At 39.7% G+C, this 11,415-nt stretch overlaps 1 protein-coding gene across 5 annotated transcripts in view; it reads right to left on the reverse strand.

Moving 5' to 3' along the window:
* rapgef2a (Rap guanine nucleotide exchange factor 2a) overlaps positions 1 to 11,207 on the reverse strand; it is a 50,999-nt gene extending 39,792 nt beyond the window's left edge. For 3 of the 5 annotated variants that reach the window (XM_057331071.1, XM_057331068.1, XM_057331070.1), the window contains exon 1: positions 10,544 to 11,206. In XM_057331071.1, coding sequence (XP_057187054.1) covers positions 10,544 to 10,630 — 87 coding nt within the window. In that variant the 5' untranslated portion in view covers positions 10,631 to 11,206. Of the gene's footprint in view, positions 1 to 10,543 lie in introns of all 5 variants that reach the window. The other 2 variants (XM_057331069.1, XM_057331067.1) reach the window with 1 other exon arrangement.
* Positions 11,208 to 11,415: the final 208 nt, after the last annotated feature.

The raw sequence follows: 11,415 nt of genomic DNA on the forward strand, positions 1-11,415 counted from the left end.
TTCAGCTTCACCATTGACCTATATGATGTCACCAAAGTTCTGGGAAAAGGTTAAATGGATCACAGCTGGGAGAGTTTGGCCCCGAGAACAAATACAAAACCACTCCAACATTTCTAGTAATGCTCCAAGTTTCTCCAGGGTGTCACTTAGAAGTGAGTATTTAAAAGATCTGAGCAAAAAACATAATACAATAATTTGCTCCGCTTGCTGTGGCAACTAACACATAGATTTTTATTCAATGCTTAGATCTGTATTGAGACATGAAACTTGTAAAATATGAAGACCTGTTCATGGTATTTGGAGCAAAACATTACTGTGAGATAGGGCTGCAGCTATCGATTATTTTAGTAATCGAGTTTTCTACTGATTTTCCATCGATTAATCGGGTATTCGGATAATAAGCACTTTTTCTTTATTAAAGAGCAATACTAAATATACAAGTGAAAATAAGACAGGTTTCTTAAAATGAACAACTTATTTGTTTCCTTTTTAGAAAAATTTACATATTTATTGCTGAAATTGCATACATTAAAGAGTAAGTAGCATATGATTTTTAAGGTCCTACTTTGGTTTATGGAGTGTCCAACAACAAGTTTATGTACATAAAAGGTGTAAAAACACTATTATATCGTAATAATAGGCAGTTATTCTTACCATACTTCTTGTCTGACTCTCAAATGATTCGTTCCGCGATTCATCCGTCTAGTCCCCTCCTATCCGCTAGCCTAGTGTCATGTGATTGGTCAGATGGTGTAGTCTGTTGTGATTGGTCAAACGCGTTCATCATGTGTCGCAAATGGAACGCCTACCATCATTACTGGATTACGGTTTACAGGTGGTTGGAGTCATAAAAATTATTTCATAAAACATTCTATTAGTAGTTCATAAACGTTGAAAGTATTTGGAAAATTAATTGATCCTTCTGCAGATGCCAGTAAGAAAAAGGACATTTACAATTCTCTTGTAACAGTATTATACTTGGACTAGTTGACACGGCATACAGTGTACGGTGTTCGTATCTTCAGATGTTATTACAATACAGATAGTACTCGACTCAGTTTTTGAAATAAATACTTTGAGAGTTAATAGATTGAACAATTAAATTAGCCTAGTTAATAGCAAGATAAACAAACTGTAATACCCCAGAAATAACGTACATGCTAATGATAGCGTTATATGCATTAGCTAAACACAGACATAAGGTAACAAATATTTCTTGAAGTTAAGACAAAAATAAATATTCACACTTACAGGTTGTGATTCGGTGGAGCTAACAGGTCCAAATAAGGTTGGTATTGCCCCCTCTTTCAAGGATAGTCGTTTCACATATCCTGCAGTGAACGCGCCAAGATTATTGAAGCAATCTTCGGTGAAATGACGCGCGCACAGTAAAACCCTGGGCTTATACTCCTTTGGTATCGTTTGAAAAATTAATTGTAACCATTGTTCCCTCAGAAGTTCTTCCTTTGGTAGTTGAAATAAGACGGACTTAGTTTCACAAGTAGAACACAGGTTCTAGACATGATACACACGCATCACGAACGAGCGACAGTGTTTTGGGGGAGGAGACTAGTGAAGTTTTCGCGGCAGTCCCAGCAAACGTAGGCGGGGACTATGTGTAGTGACGTAGATACGCGGCGGTTAGAGACTCGGACTAGCTCATGTCTTGTTTGCATGATTCAGAGTCGACTCCCATTTTTACAAGCCAATAACTTTGTTATTTATTCACCTTCGGACTTACAACTTGGCAGACAGCTTACTTTCAAACACGGTAACATAACACACTGCATGAAATGTAATTTTCATGATCTCATGCTACTTACTCTTTAATTCAATTCAAATCAATTCAATTATTATTTTATTTAACCGGCTTATAGCCGCCTTTTCACAATGTGCCTCCACCTTGGTTCCAAAAGCAGCCTTTACAGGACGCAACATAAGAAAACACCACAGACAAGGTACAACACCCAGGCACAGTCCCTGCATGGTGTTTTATAGACCAAGCCCAGATCCTCCCTCTTATACATACCAATAATATCTAACAAATAACATTCAAAATAAATGCAGTCTCTCTTCCGTGTGAGCAAGCCAACCACTGCCACTGGCTCTGCTGTGCGGACCAACCCCATTATGAGTTGAACCCAAACTCCAATGATGAAAATGAAAAACCTTGGGAGAACAGGCTCAGCGGAGAAACAGTCAGCAGAAACCCTCACCGGGAGAAACCAGGCTCAGCCGGGAGGGCCAGATCTCCTCTGACGTGTCATAGCTGCACTCAGTGACCCCGACCAAAGCCACCGAGCAACGTCCACGAAGAACAGGGAGAGCCCACGAGCCGCGACCCAGGAAGCCCCACCCGCCGAAACCGTGCAGGTCCAACCCGGTCCCATTCCGCGATCAACAACAGACAACAGAGGAACAACCAGGGAAAAGTAGTAATGGCATAATTAACTTTATTCCTCTGTTGTCCGACATCGACCACAAAACAAGACCAACCAGACCAGACCCACACAGTCCCAACAAATGAAACGCCCCGAACCACAACCAACAAGCCCCCCCACTCCCTACAACACCCACCCAGCTTAATATCTGTGAAAACTAAACCCATTTAGTACATTCCATTGCCATATTACATTCAAAATGCAATATAGGCCTAATACAAATGTATAAATAAGAAACATTAATAAAAATAGAAAGAATAATTTCAAAGGTAAACAACTAACTTCAGCTTATGCATTTAGTTTATCTAAATTAGTTTTAGTTTCTTTTTTTACTATTAAATAGTAATATATTTGTCCACCTAAAAATACAGAGTTAACCGGACTTTTATTTTGGAAACGTCATTGGAAGACGCTTATTTTTTAGTATGTTAGCTTCACTCAGTAAAATGTTCTGAAATAAACTCTCAGAGCAACTCTGGAGGTGAAGTTCATGTCCTCATTCAGCGCAGACGCAGACAAATGTATGAGCATCACGTGTGTAGCACATTAAACTGTGCAGTTCCTTCACGCAGACACGCAGAACAGACAGATGGCATGTGTAAATAACATGATTTGGCATCCACTAATCCGAATCTAGTTTTATGGACTCAATGCAGCTGGAAAACAAGTTTCACTCGCAAAATAGACAAAAACGAAGTAAAATAGCAGTTCACCATTTCAATAAGCTATCACTTATTTATCAGCATGAGAAATACGTGTGAGCGTGTGAACAGACTCAAATGCGTGTGTCTCACAGTGAATGCGTGAGACTTGAGAGCCCTGTCACATGTATAGAGTTTAGCGGGCTGTGCGTTAGTAATAACGATCCGTGGGGAAACACAGTGCTCCGCGTGTACTGTACTTAAATGGATTAAACGAGGCTTCGAGGCAACAAAAATTGCCTCGATGATTTTTTGTATTCGAATTACTCGAGTTACTCGAGGAATCGTTTGAGCCCTACTGTGAGATGTCAGTGTTTCCCACAGGATTTTGAGAGACTGTGGCGCTGATGACGTTACACACTAATTAGCATATTTGTGACATCATCACTTGCGTTTGGTCCAGTGTTGGCACTTGAAATGTTTCGCTTCTACTCTCTGATCTATCACATTATGTTGTATTTTAAAGCAACTGAATGCTATTTTCACCTATTATCTGTTCTGTTGTCAGATATAAAACAAGTATAAAATATTGACTGAACACAGCCCAATAACACCTCATGTTTCATCCAACCAACTGTTACTTTTACTGCTGCTAAAATCCTGATTTATAAACGCGACATCATCTGACAAAATCACCATACATTTACACTGAAGAGCGGATATATGAGGTGATTTTGGCTATATAACTTGTTTGTCGTTACAGCTGTTGCTCTTCTCATCAATGTGTTGTTGTGTTATGAGCGCTTTTTTATTGTGATCGCTTTATTGTATATCGCGTATAGCTTAGACAATTCGGCGCAAATTCAGAAATATGGGAGAATACACTGTTGCTGTTACACAGAGTTACAACTACAGAACCATAGTACAGAACATGTGCGTTCATCGCACCGAGAGCTCGCACACAGACCCACACCAAGCACATAGAGAAAGGGTGTGCGGGAAACTCTGCTAACCTTTCGTTTAGTCATATAAACTTCATCAGCACTCTTGTAAGCATGAGTCAATAACATCTGTGACTGTTGACGTTTAGACGGAAAGGCAAGTACACGGAAGAACGCATATTGAAAACACCGCCACATTTTGTTTTGTCTGCTATGATAAAACCAAGCATCATTGGGCTAATAAATATATTGACGTTGTTCTAAAGTCATAGGCCGCACAAACAAACTCAACACATTTTTCTGTTGTGTCATCTATTAGTGACAGTTGACTTGTGGTTAATGTCAGGGAAGTTTGGTCTGTACCCTTCAGATCTGAAGTAATGTTAGGCTGCTGTATAGCGATCCACCTACTGCTCTTTTACTGCATAGCCCGCTACCACCAACCATGCGCTTTAAAATAGTTTTATTTTAGTTTATTTCTTGTGCAATAGATGAACAACAGTTTATTTTTATTTTAAAACTAGAGGCTATTTTGTGGGAGTCCCGCCATTCTCCCGCAGCCCGCACACATGAGTGTCTTAAGCCAGAAATATACTTGACTTTCCACGTCCGTCTTGAGCACAAACCCGTCCGCACAGCTTCTTGAGCAGCATTCACTAGCTCTTAATTTATTTTATCATCATGGATTAAGCGCGGACGTCCGAGTTCGACACATGCGCAATACAAATGAGTATGTGTGCTCTACCAGACCATCAGAGGACAGCGCTCAGTCGCGTCATTCACAGACCCACTGCAAATTAATGATAGAGGAAGTCAGTCGCCATTGCAAACAATCCGAGCAAACAGCAAGACAACAAGAACAACAACCAAACAGTATGGAAAAGGATATGCTTCTCACCTAACTGTTCTTGGTTTCAGCATGTTGGTTTTGTATCATTCTTCTTCGCCAACGGCACACTGCACACTTTCTGTGTGTGTATTGACCCCTAGTGGACTAGTGCACTTTTCTTGTGCATGCGTTGTTGTACGCGTCACCTCTCAAAACATGCGCTGCACGCAGATGGGGTGTGGGGACGACCGCGGACCATCCTGATGAAGAAAATTACACCGTGCGGACGGCCGGACCATACTTGCAGCTTTACTGCCCACACCCTTCTAATCTTGTAGCAAAACATTCCCTAGCTCTTATTTTATTTATTAATTACATCATCGACTAGTCGACGCGACCTTTATCACATAATACAGGGTTTTTCCTGGCTCAAAATGAGGCGGAGGTGGTGCCACACACGCACACGTACACGCAGCATTTCTTGTGAAGACTCAACATAATTTTGGCGAGAGCCTGAGGCGGCACGACATTTGACAGAGGCAGCCGCCTCCAATTTCTCTATGCAGGAAAAACCCTGTAATAGTTGACTTAAAAAATCTGAGCTCGTTCAACCCCTATTTTGAAAGAATGTGAATCAGTCAATATTTACTTCCACAATGTTAACCACATTAAACACACTATGAACAATGTTTTCATGATAAAATAAATTTCTAATTGTTACTATAATCAATGCTGCTTCTGATGTTGCAAAGTATTTCAGATATGTGTGAAGCTAAATGTAAAGCTTGTAAAGTATGTAGGCATGAGGAACATGTTACATGAATGCTCCAATTCTCATAAAACTTGCTGCTATAATCTGTTCTCAAAACCTGCAGAGCCTTCTTAAAGAGGCTAAATCTCATAATGGAGAAAAGTGATTCAAACAGATGGTTCTTTTTTAGATGTGATGCATCTTTCCATACATGAGCTAGCTTAAAAGATTTACCAAACCCTAACGGAACAGAAGTCATCGTTTAGATGAAACATGGCACTTTTATGGCTAACAGAGGAAAAAAATGACAAGATCTGTGTGGGTGGCATAATGTCAGATTTGTGTGCATGGCACAATTTAGGTGAATGGAAGAAAAATTGCCAGTGCAGTATGCGGGGGTAACTTTACTTGCAATTTTAACGGAAAAGCTTACCCAAAAATGTCACTATTTACTTACTGAATGCTGCAAGTTATTTATTTCATGAAATAGAAAAGAAGATACTTAAAAGAATGCATGGGCTTTTCCTTTTCATACCATGATTTTCATATGACTTTAAATAAAAGACAAAAAAATATTTTAGGATTTGTGCCAACAAATCCCACAAATCTTAGTTTTCACAATTGGTTTTCACATGAGAACTAACACAAATTAGGGATGCACCGAAACGAAAATTCTTGGCCGAAGCCGAACATGATGTGAAACACTTAGCCGAAGGCCGAATAATACCGAACATGGTTTTTTGCATTTCTTCTATTTATTAAGCTATTTTTTTCACTATTGCACAAACTGAATAGTCAAAATGTGCTTTTTATAATTTGTCTTGCTTTTCAATAAAATACAATACAACTTAATATAAAATTGAGCAAAACAAAGTAAATTCAAACAAAAAATTGAGCCCTCTCCCTTCATGAATAGCCTATATTAATTAGGCCTATAACTGACTGCTAAAAGAATGTAATGCAAGTTACTCTGTACCCCTACAACAAAAAAGTTCATTAAAAAGTGTCATTCCACATTAGGCCTATGAGATAAAACTCTTGGATTATTATAGGCTACATTGCAAAATGATTTGAGAAAAAAAAAACATCCAATGCAAGCAATTCTGACTGATGCTGACTGACAACCATTTCAGTTCACGTCTCTCCTCCAAACTCCGCCCACAAAAGCTTACTGTTCTCTCAGAAGGTTCACAGAACATACTTTGACAAGTTGTTTAGTACAGGGAACTGTGTGCACATGACCACTGTATGATGTCAAAGGATGTCGCGAGCGGCGGGGCTACTGTCAGACAGCCCGCTTCCGTCTGAAGTAAAGTTACCGACCGGTAAAGACGCTTTCATTCGGAAATTACTTCCGTGCGGCAAGTCTCGTGCTGTGTCTTTCTCTGACACTTTAAAATGCTCCACACACATGCACGCACTGCCAAAATGTTTGGCAGTAATAAAGCTTCACGTTTCTTTACCCAAGTGTGTTGTTATCATTTTGTCACATGTACCTGGCTGCCCCTCTCTATATTTACTCATTATCTCCTCAAAGATTCTTTACACAAGTGACTGTGCTCATTACTTCTCATTAAAGCCTATTAATTCTCTCTCGCTCTCTCTCTCTTTTGGTTTTTGCTATATTCTGCCGAACATTTCCGGTGGCCGAACATTCGGTGCATCCCTCACACAAATGAAAAAATTCGGTTGGATTTTATTTCTCACACAAAGCACCCGTATGACTTGACCGTACTGACCTGTGCACAAGTCACATGGCCCAAGTCAAATTTGGTCATTAGTTATTATAGTAAAAAAAGAAAGTACATTCATTAAGATTTGTGTTCAACAAGATAAAACGCATCGGAAAATAAGGGCGAAATCTCTTCCTTAAAGGCTCTAAAGTGCTTTTCTAAATCTAGTACATGTTCAAAAATCACTATCACTATATAAAAAGAGTGTCTGATTTTAAAAACTAATTTAAAGGGATAATATAAATGGATACACAAAAATATACATTTTGTCATCGTTTATTCTCCCTCATATATCGCATAACATTTTGAGAAAGGTCTCAGGGGTGTCTATAAAATGGAAGTCAAAGGGGGCCATTGTTTTTTGGTTGCCAGTGTACTTAAAAATCTAATTTTGTGTTCCACAGAAGAAAGTCATTCAGGTTTGGAACGATATAAAGGTGAATAAAAGATGAAAGTATTTTAATTTATTGGTGAACTATCCCTTTAAGACTGAGGTTTGTTTGGCATTGAGACTTTTAACATCCAGTTGTTTTGCTTTTTTTTGTGTTGGTCATCTTTGTTCTGTTTTCTTCTTTCGTTCTTTTCCTACTCTTACCTCAGTACATCTCATTCCTCTGCTCTTTCCTGTTGCCCTCAGCAGCAACCACACCAAGGCGAGGGTTAAAACATTGGAATTAGCACCGTACACCTCTAAAGCCACTGTTGGCCGCACACTTGTTTCAGTTTATACGCACACACAGAGACTGAGGCCATACCAATCATAAATGACTTGGGGAAAAAAAGACAACTGTTTACATAACTGAGGAGAGAAGAGTCTCTATTGAGAGCAAAGCTTGCATATCCTGCAGTTTACACAAATGAATACTCTGCAAACAGCACCGAAACGCTTCCTTGTGCGGGCACGAGACTCATGAGAATGTTATGCACTGACACAAAACAGAAGGTTCGCTGTGGCTTTCTGGTGCTATTGTGGGCAGCTGGCAGATTAACCATGTATGTGTGTGAATTTATAAGTGTGCGAGACTGATAGATTGCAGGAAGAGAGAAAAAAACATGAGATAGAACAAGAAACTTGGTGATTGCGCGAACATATTTCTGCATGCCTGAAAATATACAAGATTGCAAAACCTTAATCTGCACCACAGTTTCACAAAGCCCCTAACCTTACCCGGATTACTTCGCCATCAGCAACTTTGCTTGTTCGCATGATGTCATCTGTGCTGATGATTAGGGCTGTGCAAAAATATCTTTTTTTTAAATCATGTCATATACATACGGCCAAAAGTAAGTGGATGCGAGCATGGTGAAAAATATAAGAACGCTTCGAGCTCTCAGAGCTGATGTGTGGGTGTGCTTTGGTTTTCAAAATAAGTAATGGAGTAATGAGTTATGAGTTATATAAAATAATGCTGTTTGTAGGCTTCGCAAGTCATGACACAAGTCACTTGGCTACTGCAGTGCATTAGACAAAAAGTTTATTAAGAAAAGTAACAATGACATTTATTGTGCTTTCACGGATGTGACACCGTTTTACACCATTTACAGCACGGATGAACCAGGGGTTTTATACTGCCCATGTTCATTGTTTTAACTGTAATGCACCACAACAGCCAAGTGACTTGCGTGACCCACCTTAGTCCCCTGTGCTACCCACTTGAGGGTCTCAAATCCACAGTTTGAGAACCCAAACCTCTGATCTAAAGGTCCATGCATCGCACATCATGGCCACTCTGCAGAGGTAAGGGATGTTTTTACACTTATCCTTACAGAAAACCCCCAGTGGTGCACAGCATGTTGTATTTCTAGCTTTACTTTTTACATTTTCTATTTAAAGTATTGCAATATATCGCAAATGTGTATGGTATCGTATCGAAATACATAGTAATATATTGTATCGTGACCCATCTATCGTGATATGTATCGTGATATGAGAACATCTGTGATGAGGTTAAGCAAGTTATTGGAGAATTTACATTTTGGGTGAACTATTCCTTAACCCCCAGTTTTCACAGAAACAGTGGCAAATAAATACACATAAAAAGGGTTTATGGTCCTGAGAGGATCTGGGGTACGTAATGAAGGGAAATTCTCTCACAAAAATGAAAAATACAGCTTCAATCTGTAAAGAAATTAAGCTTTGTAAACAAGACAACTTCCTTCATTTACTCCACCCTGTGCCAAAAACCACTGGCATACATTCAACCATTGTGTAGCAATCCCTCTCAAGTTTACATCTGTGCTGGCTTGTTCATAAGTGTCTCTAAACTCACTTTGGCCTGATCAAAATCCTAAACGTAATGAATCTTAGCTGTGTACCTGAACAAATCACAAAATATGAATCCTTTAAAGCCGTGCTTTAAATCTTCATGGCAGCACACACGGGCCCAGAACTGGAGGACATGTACCCTAAACAACATTCCTCACATTCTTTTGATTCATTAAATTCCCAGTCTCGAAATTCACAACCCCGCATTCCCACACATACATATACATAACCAACTCAAGCATAGTTTTACTGCGGCCACAAGTAGGAGGATTGTGAGCAGACATTTAAACTAGCGCATTGCTAATAATGAAGTTGTAGCATGAGTTTTAAAAAAATCTTTATTTCTGTTGGTTTAAATAAGAATGATCTAGTCTGGACTGAACATACAATAGGAAATACTCCCTTCCGATAGATGAGAAATACGTGCCTGTAATACCACAGAAACAAGGTCCGGCCAACTCCGATGAGTGTGTCTATATTAAGCAACAATTTAAAAACAACTTACACACAGTGCTTTGGAAAATACAGAGAGTGGATGTGGAACAAATCATTACACATTGTTGGCAAATACTGAGGACCACACCGCAATACCCCAAGAATGAGAATAACTAGAGCTTGTGGCGCCGTTAAACAAGCGGACTGATGAAACAATGTACCCCAACCCCTCAGCCCTTACTGGGACGAACGTCATTTCATTTAGATGCTGTAAATAATTCTGATTAAACGGTTGTACTATTTAATGGTTATACTAGACATGTTCATACAAACTATAAGCTAAGCTACCTCCCTTAACTGAGTATTTGCACGGTGGGACGTTTTAAATTGTCCCACCATTACCTAACCCAATTCATTATAGAACTGTTTAACAGCACACATTCTCAAACACATTGTATCTCATAATTTAGAGTATGTTATACCGCAACGGCAGCCTCTTAACTTACCTCCTGTTGCGTCCTGTCGGCAGGATTCTTCATGATCGCGTGCCGAAAACTATTGTCCACATAAGACGCCATTCTGTCGGCGTGCATTCACGTGTAACAAAATATCTCTTTTATTAAATCCCGTTCATTTCCCTTTAACGCTTCTGGCTCCTTCTTTCAGGCCGAGTCGTCATTTCCAAACTCCATGGTTCCCCAAAAACCGAAGTGACTCGATGTGGCCCACTTTTAGAGCCGCGGACTGGAGTTGTGCGCAATCTTGGGGTAACGGGAACGAACGTCCCAACGCCGTCAGATACTTAGCACGTTAAAAAAGTTTAACACTAGTAATAATCACTTTTTAGAACGAAAAGGAAGCCGATGGGGCAAGTGAATCGCGTAACATCAATAAAACAACCACGAACAAGTCCAGAAACGTCTATGCATTGTCCTGTGTCCGGATAGAGGTTCACGGATATGTAGGCGTAACGTTATACTCCGTTGTTGTTTCACGATCGCTGCTCATGGCCCGCGTCCGGCGGGTGTCTTTAACCGTTATTTTGATCAAATGCGACACTAAATGTACGATCTCCAAAGACGCATAGTTTAATAAAGTGACGTGCGTCCATAGCGACTGTACGACGGACGGGCGGGGTAAAAATGAACCGATGACAACGCCGTGATTCAAGAGTTTGTCAAGCAAGGGATTAAACGATTGGCCTCTAGCGCCCCATGTGGACATTAAATTCATCCAAACTTGAAATTAGATTAACTGTGTCCTTGAAAACGAGTAGATAGGCTCAATGGACAAACTGTAATGTCTTGATTGATCTGTAATTTTTGTAAGAGATTATGCAAGTCACCATTTTAAATATTAAAATATTTGATATACTGAT

The sequence above is a fragment of the Triplophysa rosa genome, linkage group LG4 (genome assembly GCF_024868665.1).
Source record: "Triplophysa rosa linkage group LG4, Trosa_1v2, whole genome shotgun sequence".
Classification (NCBI taxonomy): Eukaryota; Metazoa; Chordata; class Actinopteri; order Cypriniformes; family Nemacheilidae; genus Triplophysa; species Triplophysa rosa.